Source organism: Chiloscyllium punctatum, chromosome 27 (genome assembly GCF_047496795.1).
Source record: "Chiloscyllium punctatum isolate Juve2018m chromosome 27, sChiPun1.3, whole genome shotgun sequence".
Lineage (NCBI taxonomy): Eukaryota > Metazoa > Chordata > Chondrichthyes > Orectolobiformes > Hemiscylliidae > Chiloscyllium > Chiloscyllium punctatum.
In genome coordinates, this window is record NC_092765.1 from 16,017,036 (window position 1) to 16,036,157 (window position 19,122).

At 39.5% G+C, this 19,122-nt stretch overlaps 1 protein-coding gene across 2 annotated transcripts in view; it reads right to left on the minus strand.

The window, feature by feature from the left end:
* LOC140453473 (mannosyl-oligosaccharide 1,2-alpha-mannosidase IA-like) overlaps positions 1-19,122 on the minus strand; it is a 137,231-nt gene that overhangs the window by 20,986 nt on the left and 97,123 nt on the right. For both annotated transcript variants that reach the window (XM_072548177.1, XM_072548178.1), the window contains 3 exons: positions 17,078-17,193; positions 5,903-6,122; positions 1,517-1,689 (listed from right to left, as the gene is read on the minus strand). In XM_072548177.1, coding sequence (XP_072404278.1) covers positions 1,517-1,689; positions 5,903-6,122; positions 17,078-17,193 — 509 coding nt within the window. The remainder of the gene's footprint in view (positions 1-1,516; positions 1,690-5,902; positions 6,123-17,077; positions 17,194-19,122) is intronic.

The window sequence follows — 19,122 nt, forward strand, 5'->3', positions numbered from 1 at the left end:
AATGAGTAGTCAATCACAAGGTTTTCATTAAAGAACAAATTTATCACCTGCTAACCCTGAGAAAAATAATAAAGACAATGACATCAAGCACACACCCTTTGGGTAGTCGCTTGGACTGCAAATCAAAAGGGGATAGTGTCCAATATAAAGGAAGATAAACAGAATATACAGTTTAGTCTCCTTTGGTCTCTTTGAGGTTTTAACAGTGGTGAGGATTCATGGTTAGTTAATCAGTTTCTTGGACTGCTAGTAGTAGCGTATATTGCAGTTATCTTTTAAGTTCTTGGTTCTCTGGTGTTTCTTTCCAATCAGTGCTGGTGAATCAGGCATCTTATTTATTTTGGAGAGAGTGAGATCTTTCTCAGCCTGTTTTCAGTTTTGCATTGATGGTTCCACTGCCTCTGTTCTGCAAAATAGCCCTCTGAAATAGCAACCTATTTTTATATTTCCTTCCTGCAGAGGTTATATTTTCAGACTTAGTAACTGTGCAGCAGTTTTAACTCTAACGTATTAAGATTCTCATAATGGTAAAGCAAATAGATGAGGGCCCTCTCATGCTACGCAGGAATCCTGGCTGACTGGTTTCATTGTCCTTAGGTAAAATGTTAATCTTACCTTACATTGCTTTTGATATAATTCACATTGGTTTCGTGAAACTTGACAAATCTGTGTGAGCTAAGAGGTCCCTGTGGCTATTTTAAACACAGAAACAGAAAATAGGACCAGAAGTGGGCCATTCACCCTTCGAGCCTGCTCCACCTTTCAATATGACATGGCTGATCATCCAATTCATTACCCTGTTCCCACTTTCTCTCCATATTCTTTGATCCCCTTAGCTTTTGAACTATATTTAACTCCTTCTCGAAAACACTCTATATTCTGGTCTCAACTGTTTTCTGTGGCAGTATTTTAGTCTCTTTTTAAAACCTTTTCAGTCCATAGAAGTCACAGGCATGGGATTGTAAAATCAGCAATCATATTTTGTATCTTCACTCCACTCAAGTACTAAAGCCTGTTCATTGTTTTTCTGTCAACAATGCAATCAAGTTATACTGATGGGATAAAGTAAACGTGATTATAAAGATTGCTTTGCATGTACACTTTACTATGGAATAAAGCAGCTTATATTTTACATCAGGTTCAGATTCACAAGGATTACGCTGCCCTACAAGTAGGATACTGCAACCAAACGGTGCAAAAGTAAGACCTCATATGCATGAAATGACTGACACCATCAAACACATGAAGATATCAATGCAACACCTGAATTTGTAGCTGCTGTTAAAGATCAGTATTTTAAAGAAGAGGAGGGAGCTTAGGATAGTCTCATGATGACACCGTATGAATGGGAAAATAATCCACTGGTAGAGATACTTTGGTTCCAAGTTGATGGTAACAGTTGATGTAAAAGAGGCAGTCCCTTAAAATGATGTTTTGTTTAAACAACATCCCTGTATTATCAAACATGTCTCAAAGGGCATTTTTAATGATACAATTGTGAACAATTTTCACCTACCTGCACTGCCTCCCAGCCCCATTCTCTATATCTGGGGTCATGGGTAAATCTCCACATGTGCATGTAGGTTTCAACCACTTCAGGTCGCAGAATGTAATACTTATCATTCATTCTCGTTGCAACAGCATCTGCACCACCATCGAAACGAAATGCTTCAGGACCAAGTCTGGTGGCTAAAAATCAATAAGTACTTATACATTCAAAAAGAAAGAGTATTCTTTAAAATTAACTTCAGGATCATTTCAGTCTTCTGAAATTCTAGCTAATAAAGAACAGTATGAAATTCAGCTTCTGGTGTAACACAGGGTTTATTTTTGCAATGACTGCACAAACTGACTGGCTGCCCTGAAATTTCTGCACCGGCTTTTATGAATGATTAAACATGCTATAAATGCAGTTTCTATGCAAAAAGCACTATCACAAGGGAAGCAGAATTTGTGGCCTTCAATTTCAATTTGAAAGGATGTGCATACTTAAAGGTAAGTATTTACATATGGAGAGAGATCTTTATTTCAGCTCTTACCAAATTATGAATAAAGTTAATTATCTGGAACTGTTAAGAAAATGGAGAGCGGTGGAGTGAAAAAATTCCCAATGTGAGCACTAAACTGACTCTATGAGCAAGTGAAGGAGTAAACCCATTTTACTGATGAGTAGTGGAAATGCAGCTTTGTTAGGTATGGGAGGCAAGCAAATTTCCCAAACAAAGTACCTCACAGCATTTTTCCCAGAAGTTACCAGGGTATGTAATAAATATGAACTGCATTTACTTGTAGAATTTGAGACGAGATGGAGAAAAAGACATTGCACTTAGAAAAATCTGACAAAGGAAAAGCATCAACTGCACGACTCACCCAGCCAAGTCTATTGCTTGTTCTGTGCATCTCATGAAAAGTCACACTTTAAGGAATATTTCTTCAAGGAGAATTTAAACCTTTCACATTTTTTAAACAAAATAATATCGCAGTATTTCTAAATCATGCCGCATGATGAACATGTCTTTTTTGACATTCAGATAGTTGCGGTGCATTTTTGCATGTGCACCTTTAATTTCCAACCTCTAGTAACAACGGGCTATTATAGCCACACAGTCATAGAGATGTGTAGCACAGAAACAGACCCTTCGGTCCAATTTGTCCATGCGGGCCAGATATCCTAAGCTAATCTAGTCCCATTTGCCAGCATTTGGCTCAGATCCCTCTAAACCCTTCCTATCCATCCAGATGCCTTTTAAATGCTGCAATTATACCAGCGTCCATCACTACCTCTGGCAGCTCATTCCATACACGCACCACCCTCTGTGTGAAAACGTTGCCCCTTGGGTCCCTTGTATATTTTTCCCCTCTCACCCTATTAATTGGAATAAAAACTGAAAATGGTAGAGAAGCTTAGCAGGTCTAGCAGCAAATGTGGAGCAGAAACAGAATTAACATTTTTCAGTCCAATTGACTTTTCTCTCCACAATTGATACAAGGCCTACTAACTTTCTATAGCACTTGTTTTTATTTCAGACCTCCAGCAACTGTAGCATTTTGATCTTGAATATAAATTGAATCCTGGCTCACCCATCTTTCAGTCATAAAATCAGAAAAAAAATAACAATTACATAGAGCTATTTCTAGTGCTCCAAGGTACCTGCAACATGTCCAAAGCCATAAAGGCCAAAGCATTAACCTTTCAATACAGACTCATGACAAAAGTCAGGATATTTGGAGTCGGGGGATTGAAAGATGACTGAAAAACAAAGTACAGGGGAAGAGTTAAAAGAAGCTTCCCAGACTTCAGAGCCAATAATTTATTGAGATCCATGCTTCACATTCGTGATATCCCTAGCTATGTTGTTCTAGTACAGCTATAACACTACCCAACAATGTGGAAAACAATGTATGTTCTGCACACAAAAAACAGTGAAATCCAATCTGGCCATGTACCATCCTTTCTTGATCATCAAAAAAAATTAAAAACCATAATTGATGCAGCAATAACATGCTCAGTTTGGGATCCAACAGGACTACTTGGTTCTAGACTTCAACTCAGCTTTAGACAAAACATCTGAACTCGAGGGATGAGATGAATATTAACCAGCAGCTGACTGAATCAAGATGCCTTCAGAAACCTAGGTTAATGTAAATCAGGGGACAAACTTTTAACTGGTTAAAGTCATATCTAGCACAAAGGAAGATGACTCTGGTTTTTGAAGGCCAAACATCTGACCCCCAGGACAAGCTGCATGAGTAGTATCCAAGGCCTGATCATATTCAGCGAATTCATCAACAAACATTTCTCCATTAAAAACCATATGTGGCGAGGTTCACTGATGACCATGAAGTGTTCAGTACCATTTAGGTCTCTTCCGATTCAGAAGCAGTCTGTGTTCAGATGCAGGAAGACTCTCAGAACACTCAGGCTTGGGCTGATAAGTAAAAATAACACCACACAACTGCCAGGCAATGAGTGAATGTAATAATCTCCCCTTGAATCCAGCAGCATTACCATTGCTGAATGCCTCATCATCAACATCCCGTGGATTACCAATGATCAGATGCTGGATCGGTCATACAAATACTTGTAGGTCAGAGATTGGGAATTCTGTGGTTGGCAATTCACTTATCAAGTCTCTCACTGTCAATAAAACTCAAGACAAAGTGTGATGGAATACTCTCCACTTAATTGGATGAGTGCAACCCCAACAACATTCAAGAAGCTCAACACCATTTAGCACAATGCAGCTCATTTGATTGGCACCAAATTTGCTACCTTAAGCACTCACTTCCTACACTACCTGAGCACAAAGTTAAAAATCACACAACACCAGGTTATAGTCCAACAGGTTTATTTGGAAGCACACTAGCTTTTGGAGCGCTGCTCCTTCATCAGGTGGTTGAAGGTGCGGCGCTCCGAAAGCTAGTGTGCTTCCAATTAAACCTGTTGGACTATAACCTGATGTTGTGTGATTTTTAACTTTGTACACCCCAATCCAACACTGGCATCTCCAAATCATACCTGAGCACAGATACAGTATTGTGTACAATACTTCGGATGTACCCCAGTTTATGAAACTGACTTATCTTTTTAAAAAAAAGAGGTCTGAAAGTCATTTGGAAAAATTACCTAAGTATGTTATTTCTAAGAAAGCATGTGGTTTCGTAGGTGCCTAGCCAGATACCTATGCTGGTAATTGATGTAATGTTTACACCAGTAGTGGTTTCAGTTTTGTTCAGAATCAGATTCCAGTTCAGGAGCACATTTTCACTCAAGAACAAAGGTTTTTAATTTGTGAAGCCTCTAAACTACACAATTTTGTGTAGAATTTTTCAGCTGTCAGAAATTAAAATGGTTCAGATCATTAGAATGGAAAGGAGTCTCAAACCTGGAAAAGGTCAGTTAAGAAATTAAAGAGTTAAGGTAAAAGTACCACTCTGTTGGGATTGAGCATATGCTAAGAAAATTGCTAGGAAATAGGTCATTTTGCTGTGTGTGCTAATGTCTTTCTAAACTATCTTGTTAAGTATTTCCAATGCTTAACCACCATGGTAAGCAACTATAAAAATTAAGTTTTGATATCACACTGGGATTTGACTTGTTCGGTATTATCAACTGGGACCATAAAAATAACTAACAATCAGGAATATTAAGGAGGTTGGGGTTGTTAACTCCAGAAGAAAAAAGACTTAGAGGAGATAAATGTTTTTTAAAATTATGAAAGTATTTACTTGAATGGATGTGAAGAAATTGTTTCCCTGTGTGAGTGAGTCTAGAATGGAGCAGCACAGAATTTGAGAGGAATGTTAGTACAGAGTTCAGAAATTTGTAAATTGCTGCCACATGGAGTGACTGAAGATGATAACACTGACATATTTAAGTAGAGGATTAATAAATAAATGAAGCAGAAATTCATGTGAGGATAGGGTGGAATGAGGTAATCAAAATGTTATGTGGTTTATGTGAAGTCTAAACACCAGCACAGATCGACTTAAGGTGTTATAGATTCTGCATTTCCATAGGTTAGGAGACAATTCAATGCATTTCCAGAAGGTGTGATTGAAAAACATGAGGAATAATTAAGACTGACAGTATAAACTGACATGACTGACAATATAAATTAAATTATATTACATTGATTGCATAAAGCTCAGACACTAACAACACTGTTGACGTGTTGCCAGGCTACATGCAATAATACATTTTTATAAAGTTACAATGTAATATGAACAAAAAACATGAGAAGCATTGAAAGAATTCTCAATAGTTGCAGTAATGGATTTGTAAGAAATTTCTTCACTCACTATTTGACAAAGGCATCTAAAGTTGTTAAATAGTCAATATTAAATCGTAAAATATCTGTTAATCTATTTGCAGTGCTATTTTGAGGAATATGTCTCTTACCTGAACGCTTGTATGACTCATGGCAGGTGATGGTGATTTCTGCTGCTAATTCCATGTAATGTTTAGACAGGTCTGCTGGTGCATCATCAGCTCCCATTGCTAACATCCCTCCAGAAAAACAGGCCAGGTGACCCATCTTATGGTCCAGTATCCCACCCCTCCATTCTGCAATATATGTCAGACCACTGGCAGATTTTCTCACTAGATTTGTCTCTATAGCCTGTGGGTGCACAAAAAGACAGAATATTTTAGTTTATGTGGTATTATGTGGCATTCTGATATTAATTCAGAAGGCTCTATTTCCTTATTGTACACCTCTATGACTTGTGCTCCAGAACTTGCCAGTCTGCTAGCTAAGCTGTTCCAGTATAGATACAGCACTAGCATCTGCCCAACAATGTGGAAAATTGCCCAGGTACATCCTGAACATAAAAAGCAGGGCATAACCAACCAGGCTAATTACTGCCCCGCCAGTCTATTCTTGCTCATCAGTAAAGTGATAATAGTGCTATCAAGCAGCACTGCTCAGCAATAACTTGCTCACTGATGCCCCATTTGGGCTCCACCAGAGCTACTCAGCCCCTGACCTCATTACATCTTGGTTCAAACATGGACAAAATAACTGAATTCCAGAGGTGACATTTGAATGAACTGACCTAGCAAAACTGGAATCAATGGATAACAGGAGGCAAACTCTCTGGTGGCTGGAGTCATAGCTGACACATAAGCAGCTGGTCATGGTTGTTGGAGATCAGTCATCTCAGCTCCAGGACATTTCTGGAGCAGTCCCTCAGGGCAGTGTCCTGGATCCAACCATCTTCAGCTGCTTCATCAATGACCTTCCCTCCATCATAAGGACAGAAGTAGGGATGTTTACTGATGATTGCACAATGTTCAGCACCATTCGCAACTCTTCAGATACTAAAGCAGTCCATGTTCAAATGGAACAAGATCTAGACAATATCCAGGCTTGGGCTGACAACTGGCAAGTAACATTCATGCCTTACAAATGCCAGACTACGACCATCAGCAATAAGAACAATCCAACCACTGCCCCTTAACATTTAATGGTGTTACAATCATTGAATTCCCCGTTGTTAACATCCTGGGGTGTATCATTGACCAGAAACTCACCCGGACTCACGATATAAACACAGTGGCTACAGAGCAGGTCAGAAGCTAGGGATACTGTGGCGAATAACTCAGCTCCTGACTTCCCAGAGCCTGTCCACTATCTACAAGGCACAAGTCAGGAGTGTGATGGAATACTCCTCACTTACCTGAATGAGTGCAGCTTCAACAACACTCAAGAAGCTTTACAACATGCAGGATAAAGCAGCCCGCTTAATTGGCAGTACATCCACAAGCATCCACTCCCTCCACCACCAATGCTCAGTAGCAGCAATGTATACTACTTACAAGATGCACTGCAGAAATTCACCAAAGATCCTCAGACAGCACCTTCCAAACCCATGACCACTTCCATTTGGAAGGACAAAGGCAGCAGATATACGGGAACACCACCATCTTCAAGTTCCCCAACAAGCCACACACTGTCCTGGCTTAGAAATATATCATCGTTCCTTCAATGTTGCTGGATCAAAATCCTGGCATTCCCTCCCTAATGGCATTGTGGGTCAACCCACAGCAAGTTGACTGCAGCGGTTCAAGAAAGCAGCTCACCACCACCTTCTCAAGGGCAACTAGTGGTGGGCAATGAATGCTGGCCAGCCAGCAATGCCCACATCCCACAAATGAATTTTAAAAAAACATTGTGAGGAAGTAAAACTGTAATCAACAAAGAAATATATGTACCGGTGAACTTCTGGAAGTGAGAATCATGATAAAATTGATATACACCTAGGAATATACAATCTAATTCAGGGCAGCAGTGTGAAATTGTGGAATTTGATGATGCTCTGGCAATTTTTTCTAAGAACATATTTTAAAATAATTTGTGGATAAAATAAATACAGTGGTTATTGTTCATTTAGACTTTCAAAAGATGTTTGAAAAGGTTCTATGAGGAAACTTGTTGATAATATTAAGGCTCAGGGAATAAAGGAAGTGTTATTTAATAGGATAGGAAGTTGGTAAAAAAAGAAAAGAGAAGAAAACAGAATAGTTGCTAATTGAGGTCTCACAAACTGGATGGTGTAACCTGTGGTATTCCATAACAGTCACTGTCCTTCTGTCTCCTTTTATATAACACGTACACTTTAGGATTAAGAAAGTGTATGGAACGACAAAATTTGTGAAGAGACCATGGTTAAATGCAACTGCTACTTAAGGAGGGCATAGACAAGTTAGTTGCATAACGGATAGAACCTAACGTAGAGAATTGTGAATTGATGCATTTTGGTAAGAAAAATAAGGAGATGCAATGCCAAATGGTAAAATTAGAGATATTAAATGTCTATTTATACAAATCTTACAAAATGGACAAGTTCAAAAGTCTATTAAAATAACATAAAAGATCCAAATTTCCAAACGAGACATATTACAAAGGTAAAGAAGTTATGTTAATTAACAATTATAAATTACTGGTTAGGCCCCAGCTAGAGAACTATTATTCAGAGCATCACATAATAGAAATGATGTGATGGCCTTAGAGAAGGTGTGGAGCAGATTTACTGAAACGGCACAAACTGCAATACTTCAATTATTTAATACTTCAAGAGACTATAAAAGGTGGGGTTGTTCTTGTATAGCACAGAAAGTCAAGCAGGGATTTAAATGAGGTGCTCAAAATCAAGAGGAGTTTCAGCAGAGAAAGTCAGAAGAAAGTGCTTCTACTGGCAGAATGATCAATAACGAGAGGAGAACTGGCTTGAATTAACTAGCTAAGGAATCAGAAGTGACATAAGGAAATTTTTTTTGCAAGCTATTAATGATCTGAACTTCACCAAATCCTCTTTAATCTTGGGGGTTAGCAGCACAGATCCACCCCCTCCCCCGCCCATGCCTCCACAGGTAACACAAAACTGCAGATAGCATGCTTGTAGAAATTCTATGTCACCTGCAAAGAATTTGTTGGGACCTGTCAATTATGGCAAAACAAAACAGATCTAGCGTCAATCTTGCAAAAACATAGCTCCACAGGCAGTTAATCCATATGTAACTAGGGGTGAGTTTACACTGCCTAAAAAAGTAGCTGAATCAATAACTTTCAAAAATTAATTTTATGAATACTTGACTGAATAATTGACAAGCGTATCAGGACATGGGTAGTGGAATGGGACTAATTGGATCACTCTTTCAAACAACCAGGACAGACATGGGAAACAGAACTATATTCTGTGCTGCATGATTCGATGATCAGAAAACTCATCCTGTGAAAACAGCAGGTGGGGAAATGCCCTATTTAAGTAATGGGAGATGCAGATATCATCAGAACAGTGCAGGTTAGTGGATATAGGCACAACTAGCCACCGTGGTATCACTATGAAACAGAAAAATACTGAATCTTTCATACCCTTCTCTAATTGCTTAATCCCAAGGGGCTTTTGTTCACCCATCCTTAACTTATCCTGTCCTTTCTTGAAAATTCATTACAACAACTGGGGGCAGAGAATAATGAAGACTAGGAGGATCATGTTGAGAACCAGAAATAGGGAAGAATGTTTTCTTTACAATGATAGCAATGGAGATGATCATGAGTAACTAATAAACCAAGTAACATAGAACAGCTTCTGCCACACGTGGCTGAGCACCAAATTTGCTCAATACCAGTCTTGGCATCATTTGCTTGCTGTTCACACATCTACTCTTATACAATTAATTCATGTGTGGTGATTAGTTATATTACGTAAATAATGTGGCACCACATGATTCAGAGAGGGTGACTTATTCGTGAATATATGCTACCTTCTGAGCACGGAGAAGGTTGCTCATGACTTTTAAAGCCACAAAGCCCAGAACTCATGACTATTCATTTAAAGAAATACATCCATGAGAGTTCTGAGGATGATTACTGGAAATGTGTTGTAATTAACATTTGTGTCTCTACTATAGCCCTCATTTATGAACATGTCTTGAAAGTTCTACTGATTCTAAAAATCTTCACTGAGTCTGGGATTAGTTGGTGGCTCTGACTTCATGAAAACATAGACTCCTTATGGCACTGGATCTGGATAAGACAGGACCTACATATTCGCTTTCGGAATCCAATAACTGTCATTAGGCAATTGGGCTGGCTCAGCAGTGAACATACAGGTTCAGAGTCCAATACAGTATCAATGGCTTGATCAACCTCACTGTGGCTGCTATTTCTCACAAACAATAACAGTTGCAAGGCTTCCATTCTCCATCATAAACTGCACCAGTTGCAATTAAGGGATGATACTGGGCTACCCAAAGCAACTGCCCTTTGAGCATCAGTGGCTCCTTTTCAGGGCAAAACTGCCATAATACAAGGACCACTTCTGCCCCAAACTCCTTTTACAAAACATCAGCAGCCTATTGAATACTAACACCTCGGAAAGCTGGTGGTGTAATGGTAATGTCACTTAACTACCAATCTAGAACCCCCAACCAATGTTCTTGGGACTTGGGTTCAAATTCCACTACGGCAGAAGTGAAATTGAATACAATAAAATGTGGAATAAAGATGAAGACACGCAATCAGTGCCAATTGTCATAAAAGCTCATCTGGTTCCCTAATATCCTCTCGGGAAAGAAATCTGCCATCCTTACTGATCTGGCACACATGTGACTCCAGGCCCACAGCAACTATCCTATTGGCAATTTGGGATGGACAATAAATGCTGCCCTTAGTCAGCAACTTCTACCTCAACAAATGGATTTTAAAAATATATCTTTGCACAAAGGAAAAAGAAAAAAATGTTTACATATGTTTAGATCAGTTGGAAAGTTTAGGATTATGCCCCCACCCCCCACACCAATATGAAGGCGGAGGGGCACACATAATCTAGTAGGTCCTCTCTCTGTCACCTACCTGCCTCTGAAATTTTACAGCAATGAGGGAACTGAAGATGACCTGTCAATGCTCAGGTCTATTGATGCCCTCAAATAGCTGATTAATGGCCACTCAAAAGGTCTCATCTAGTCTGTTACACATAGCAGGGAAATGCAGGCCTGCAGCATTCGTTCCATGGGCTGGGTTCAGGAGGACAGGCTGGATCTCATTTGTGGATCCTCAAGCCTCATCAAGAGCACTGCCCCAAAGGTTATTCCTCTTTCTAATCATCTTCCTGGCCTCCTGAACCCATCTCTCTAAGACTGCTAACTGAACTTAAATGGATTCCTCAGGGTTATATTTTAGTGCCAGCGCTGCTCCTGGCTGGTAATGTTGGAAGAACAAAGTGGTCGGCCATCAGAGTACCCAACAGCTCTCCAAGGAGAGACTTTCTACTAAGATAAACACAACTGTTTTGCTTTAAAGCAATTAATACTACTTCTATTGTAGCAGCTGTCAAGGCAGGTTCCCTGACCTTTTAGCTCAGGGAAGAGAATTAGGGGAAAAGACCATGGTGCTGTATAAAATTCAGCACATTCTGAGAGGAAAGATTAGGATAGGTTATTTTAGAATTAGAATTATTTTTGTCATATGTCCTCAAATGAGTATAGTGAAAAAGTCACCACTTAAGGCACCATCTTAGACACAAAGGTATCGAGGTACAAAATTTTAAGTACAAATTCTTGGAAAAAGCAATTAGAAAAATAAGGAAATAAAAAGTTCAGAAGGCACTAAGCCTCTAGTCCATGGCAGGCCTTGACCCAAGATCGTGCTGGGCTTCACCTCTCGGCTCTTGGAATCATCTCCAGGCCAGAATTCTATGCTGAGGCCATGCCAGGCCAAAAGAGTGCCACACTGGACCGCTTGGCCAATTACACATAAGATGACAGATATACAGGAAAGGAATACTCACTCAATTTACCTTCCACAGTCATATCAGGACAAGGACATCTGATGGGATGTACAATGACGAGGTGTTTAAGTTACAGCTTATGGGAAGGTGGGGCATAAGAAGTAATGGCAGTGGTGATAAAGGGAGACTTAAACAGATGAGAAAAATTTCACAAAGTTTAGATCTGATGTTCCAATTGTTCATAAGAAAAATGAAATTGATAGATACTATAAGCAAACACAAACGGCATTAGTTACAAAAGAAGAATTAATAGAACAAAGGTGTAAATGGATTTAACCCAGACGTGGCTGCAGGATGACCAGAGTTGGGAACTAAATACTCTCATTCTGATGAAAGATCGTTGTGTTTATCTCCACAAATGTTGCCCGACCCGCATTCTTTCAGTATTTTCCATTTATATTCCAGAATACATAACTTTCAAAGCACAAAACTAACAAAGAGAACATTAATGTAGAGTAGCCTGATGATAATATGTTGAATGCATTAGTTAAAAATGTTCTTAACTGAGAAAATTATGATACAGACTCATTATGAGTGGAACTAAGAAATAAAAATGGCTCGATAATATTGCTAAAAGGAGTTTATAACATCTTTAAGGTAATCAGAGTGAGTACATCATGAGACTGGAGCAGCAAGAAATAACAGTACTATAATAATCTTAAATGAATTTACTCTTTATATGGATGAGTCAAATCAAATTAGCAAAAGTAGGTTGGAAGACAAGTTCATGTAATACATGCAAAGAAACAATATGTCAACTAACTGGCTACAGTATATATAGACTTGTGTAATAAATCGGGGTTATTAATGTAGTAAAATATCCTCTTGGGAAATAAAGCCTTAAAAATAAAAGCATTTTATATTATGTTCTAGAGTGATGTGGTTAATTCCAAAACGAGAATCTTAAACGTAAACAAAGTTAATTATTGATTGGCCACAATCTATATAGCCGTAATTTTTGGATTTTTCATCCTTGTTTTCAATTTCATATTCCATGACCTCATCCAGTCCTACAATGCCTGTGGTATCTGCACTACCACAATTCTAGCTTCTCATTCATCTCTGATTTTAAGCATTCGCCATTGGCATCTGTACCATGAGCTGTTGATTACTCTTAAGTTTTAGAACTCCCTTTCTTTACTTCTTTGTCTCTTTCCTCCTTTTAAACTGCTATTTCAGGGAACACTTCAGCAGTCAGGGACATTCAGCCTCAGACCTTCAGGTAACCATCCTCCAAGGCGGATTTCAGGATGCACAACAATGCAGAGTTGCCATGCAGAGGCTGATAGCCACGTTCAGTACCCATGAGGATGGCCTCAACTGGAACCTTGAGTTCAAGTCACACTCTGGTGACCCTACTACACTATACAATCTCACAAACACACACTCACACACATACAAATACACGCACACTCTTACATACTCACACACTCTCGCAGACCCTCTCTCATACACAGGCTCTCTATCAGACACAAACACGCAGACACCCTGAGAGGTGCACACACACAAACGCACTTTCTCACATTCATATGCACATACTCACATTCTCTCCTTCACACGTATGCACACACACATACAAGTCTATGGGATGAACTTGCATTTGCAGAATTGTAATTGCATTAACATTCTATTTTGTTCAAAAGGCACAAAATCTGCAGGCTGTCAATACATGTAATATTTTATAAATTCCTACTTTGGAAACAGAACCAGTCTGACTCAAGATTGCGATACAGACAGAATCTAACCTCACATCTTTAATGCACTTTCTGAGCTGCTATGACACTTTTTATAAAACCTTAAGTTATTTCGAGAATGTAACTTGAAAGAAGTTCTGGGATTTACATATTAATGAACTGAAACCTGAAACCCATTTTAAAAGATTAAAGACTTAACAGCAATCTAGGTTTAGGGTGCTGGGAAAGCACAGAAGGTCAGACAGAATCTGAGGGGCAGGAGAATCAATGTTTCGGACAAGAGCCCTTCATCAGGAATGAGGCTTGTGAGCTGAGAGGGTGGAGAGATTAATGGGGGGGGTGGAGCTGGGGGGGAAGGTGGCTGAGTGTGCGATAGGTAGAGGAAGGTGGGGGTAAAGGTGATAGGTTGGAGATGAGGATGGAGTGGATAGGTGGGAAGGAAGGTGGACAGGTACGACAGGTCATAAGGGCAGTGCCGAGTTGGAAGGCTGGAACTGAGATAATGTTGGGGGAGGGGAAATTAGGAAAACTGGTGAACCCTACCCCCCCACCTTATTCCAGTTCCAACCATCAACTCGGCACCGCCCTCATGACCTGTCCACCTATCCACTTCACCCTCCTCTCTAACCTATCACCTTTATCCCCACCCCCGTCCACTTATCGCATACTCAGCCACCAGCCCCAGCCCCTCTCATTTATCTCTCCAACCCCTTGGCTCACAAGCCTCATTCCTGGTGAAGGGCTCTTGCCCAAAACATCGATTCTCCTGCTCCTCAGATGTTGCCTGACCCACTGTCATTTTCCAGCACTCCACTCTCAACTCTGACTTCTAGAATCTGCAGTTTTCACTTTCTCCTAGCAATCTAGGTTTGTTCAATATATCGTATCAGTTATATGCATGACACTGTGATCTTTTGCTATAAAGTCTGCGGCTTATGATCCTGCTCCACAGCTACCTGATGAAGGGGAGCACTCCGAAAGCTAGTACTTCTAAATAAACCTGTTGGAACATAACCTGGTGTTCTGTGACTTTTAACTTTGTCCACCCCAGTAACAACACCGGCACCTCCACATCACGCTACTTCTTTAACTACATTTTTGGTTTACTATCATCCCTGATCAAACTGTTTGTTAACCCTTGTTGAGATGTTTTGCAGTGTTTAAGGTGTCATTTCATTCAAAGATTTTATTACTGAGATACACTGAAGGATCAAGGTTAAAGATAAATTGTAAGGATGACAAGTGGCACAAAGACATATATATAGATCCACTCAAGGACTGGGGGAAAAAAATAATACATAGGGAAGTGAGAAATTATCCACTTTAGTTGGAAGAATGATAAAGCAACACAAGTCTTAAAAATAAAAGCAAAATACCAAGAATGTTGAATATCTGAAATAAAACCAGCAAGTGCTGGAGGAACTTAACTAGTCATGCAGTATCTGTGAAGACAGAAGCAAACACTCAAAACATTGACTGTGTTTCTCTTGCCACAGATGCTGCCAAACCAGCTGCTTTTCTCCAGTTCTATACCTTTGAAAGGCAAGAGACAAGTAAATATTGGCATTCAGACTGGCTTTGGATTCCTTGTATATGAACAACAAAGAAGCCCACAAACCCACCAACACACCAAAACAAGCAGCTAATGAACTCAAGACCCTATACAGACAACATGCAAAACTAATGTCATTTACAAAATACCATGCAAGGACTGTAACATACACTACATTGGACAAACAGGCAGAAAATTAGCTACCAGGATACATGAACATCAACTAGCTACAAAACGACATGACCCTCTCTCACTAGTATCCTTACATACAAGGAAGGACACCACTTCGACTGGGACAACTCATCCATTCCAGGACAAGCCAAACAGAGACATGCACGAGAATTCCTAGAAACATGGCATTCCAACCGGAACTTTATCAACAAACACATTGACTTGAATCGCATTTACGAATCCCTGAGAAAAAGAACAGGAAATACCATCACCCTAGGAAATGACATCACCATAGGAAATGGCATCACCAACCCAAAGAAACCCAAATATATAAATAGGAAACATGAAATGCCAGCAGTGCTTTGAAGATGTATGGTGACGAAACTTCTGAAAATGTACCTTCCGGCTCAGCGAGCAAACCTACGTCCAGAACCTCAACCTGAGCTACAAATCTTCTCAAAACTTGCTAACCACAAAGTGATGGCAAATTATTAAAAAACATTACTTGTGCATTTCAGGTAGTTGATTAAATTAAGGCTCACTGCAAGAACTTGCACCTGTCTTTTAACATGATTAGGCTGTTTTGCTGCAGCTACCACATGGCTCTGGCTGACCAGAAAACTCTCCCGCTTTTATCACCTGTGGATGAGAAAGACTTCCAAACTGATAATCACACTGTTTGGCTGTCTTATGACACACTTTCAATGATCATCAGGTCCACAGATGAGGTTTGAACTCAGAAATATCTTCTGGTTCAGAGGGTGGGACACTACCATTATGCCACAAGACCTCCCAAATTTTTGATTAAGCTCATATGAAATATTGTGCACAATTCTGAGTACCATGCTTTAAAGAAGGATATCAAAGCATCAAGGCTTTGAAAAGGCTGCAGAGAAGGTTTACCGGACCGGAATGACACCAAGAAAGGTAAATTTAAGCTATGTAAAAAAGCTAAGTATTTCTCCATTGAGCAGAGAAGTTAAGAGAGCTAATTGAGGGCATTTTTTAATTCCTTTTTGGAATGTGAACATCTCTGGAAAGGCCAGCATTTGTTGCTCATCCTTAAGTGCCCTTCAGAACGAGGTGGTAGGTTGCCTTCTTGAACTACTGCAGCACATCTGAAATTGATACACTTATAATGCAATTTGGAATTCAAAATGCACAGCTATGATCTTACACAATGGCAGTGCAACGAGGGGCCAAACAGCTTACTTCAGTTCCTATTTTGTATATTTGATTGGCTCCTCTGACAACACCATCTAGACCAACAATTTCTACTACCTAAGCACAAGGGTTGTGATACAAGGAAACATCATCTTCATATCCACCTCCAAGTCACACACCATCCTGATTTGAGCTATATAATTGTTCCTACATCGTCACTGAGTCATCAAGTGTTATGGGGAGAAAGTGGGATAATGGGGTTGAGAAACGTATCACTCATGATTGAATGGCAGAGCAGATATGATGGGCTGGATGAGCTGAACGGGCTAATTTCTGCTCCTATATCTTATGGTCTTATGGATTGAACACAATCACTACTTAGCCTCTTTATAACTATGTGCCTGAAACAATGTTCAAACCATGCTTAATTACTTTAATTCAACCATAATGCACTTCTTTAATGTATCACTAAATTTGTCCATAATTCATAATGACAGTTTTGCCCATTTAGTCCACTGCCTCACTCAGAGAAATCTTGCAAACGTAAGCATTCTAACGTGATCTGAAAGAAAATGTTGATGATGGTGGAATAATTACACAAAATATCCGTCCTTCTCCAGCCTTCAACTTTTATATTTTTAAACACGAAATGTGCTAAGATCTAAAGTGATATTTCAAATACTTGTGCAAGGTTGTACAGTACCTGTAAAGCCTCATAATACATAGTTTTGGCCTCCTCATCAGTTTTGTCAGACATAAGCCAGGTTTTGATCAAATATTCATAGAAGCTGTCCCCAAGCCCACCAATGGAAACATGATCTAGAAAACAAAGTTAAAAAGAGTTATATGTCATGTGTTGGAGTATTATTTCACTATCACTCTAGTATACACATTAAAAATAAACAATAAATAAGGAAGTAGGTTTTTACCTTTTCATGTCATAACTATGAACAAATAAAACATGTAACTCCAAGAAACAGGTCTCTTTGCAATGACATTTTGCCATACAAAAAACTGGAAGACTGCAACCCAAGCACTATCTTCAGTTCTTTCACCTTCAGCACATATGGTATTATAAACTTTAATCACAAACTTGATATTCACACTTTTTTAAAGGAGAAAATAAAAACAAGAAGGTAAATGGAATAGTATTTTGAGGAAAATGTTCCAAATTGTAGAAGATCTGTAAGAATAATAAGGTAGTTATGGTAGGGGATTTTAAATTTCCAAACATAGACTGAGACTGCCATAGCGTTAAGGGTTCAGATGGAGACGAATTTGTTAAGTGTGCACAAGAACATTTTCTGATTCAGTATGTCAATGTACCTACTAGAGAAGATGCAAAACTTGATCTACTTTTTGGAAATAAGGCAGGGCAGATGACTGAGGTGTCATGGAGGAGCACTTTGGGGTCAGTGACCATAATTCTATTTGTTTTAAAATAGTTATGGAAAAGGATAGAACAAATATAAAAGTTGAAGTTCTAAACTGGAGGAAGGCTAATTTTGATGGTATTAGGCAAGAACTTTCAAAAGCTGATTGGGCACAGATGTTTACAGGTAAAGGGACAGCTGGAAAATGGGAAGCCTTCAGATGAGAGATAACAAGACTCCAGAGAAAGTATATTCCTGTCAGGGTGAATGGAAAGGCTGGTAGGTGTAGGGAATGCTGGATGACTAGAGAAATTGAAGGTTTAGTTAACAAAAAGAAAGCATATGTCAGGTATAGACAGAAGTGATTGAGTGAATCCATGGAAGAATATGAAGGCAGTAACAGTATTCTTAAGAAGGAAAACAGTAGGGCAAAAGGGGGACATGAGATAGTTTTGGCAAATAGGGTTAAGGAGAATCCAAAGGGTATTTACAAATAATTAAGGATAAAAGGGTAATGAGGAAGAGAATAGGGCCCAAAGATCAGCAAGGCAACCTTTGTGTGGAGCTGCAGGAGATGGGGAGATACTAAACGAGTAGTTTGCATCAGTGTTTACTGTGGAGAAGGATGTGGAAGATATAGAATGGAGGGAAATAGATGGTGACATCTTGAAAATGTCCATATCACAGAAGAGGAAGTGCTGGATGTCTTGAAATGCCTAAAGGTGGATAAATTCCCAGAACCTGATCAGGTGTACCCTAGAACTCTGTGGAAAGGTAGAGATTTGACTGCTTGGTCCCCTTGCTGAGATATTTGTATCATCGATAGTCACGGGTGAGGTGCTAGAAGACAGGAGGTTGGCTAACGTGGTGCCACTATTTCAGAAATGCGGTAAGGAACTATAGACCAGTGAGCCTAACGTCGATGGTGGGCAAGTTGTTGGAGGGATTCCTGACTGACAAGATTTACATGGATTTGGAAGGCAAAGACTGATTAGGGATAGTCGACATGGCTTTGTGCATAGGAAATCATGTCTCATGAACCTGATTGAGTTTTTTGAAGTAACAACGAGGATTGATGAGGGCAGAGCGGTGGACGTGATCTACATGGACTTCAGTAAGGCGTTCGACAAGGTCGCCCATGGGAGACTGGTTAGCAAGGTTAGATCTCATGGGATATAGAAAGAACTAGCCATTTGGATACAGAACTGGCTGAAAGGTAGAAGACAGAGGGTGGTGATGAAGGGTTGCTTTACTGGAGGCCTTTGACCAGTGGAGTGCCACAAGGATCGGTGCTGGGTCCACTACTTTTTGTCATTTATATAAGTAATTTGGATGTGTACATTGGAGATATAGTTAGTAAGTTTGCATTTGACGC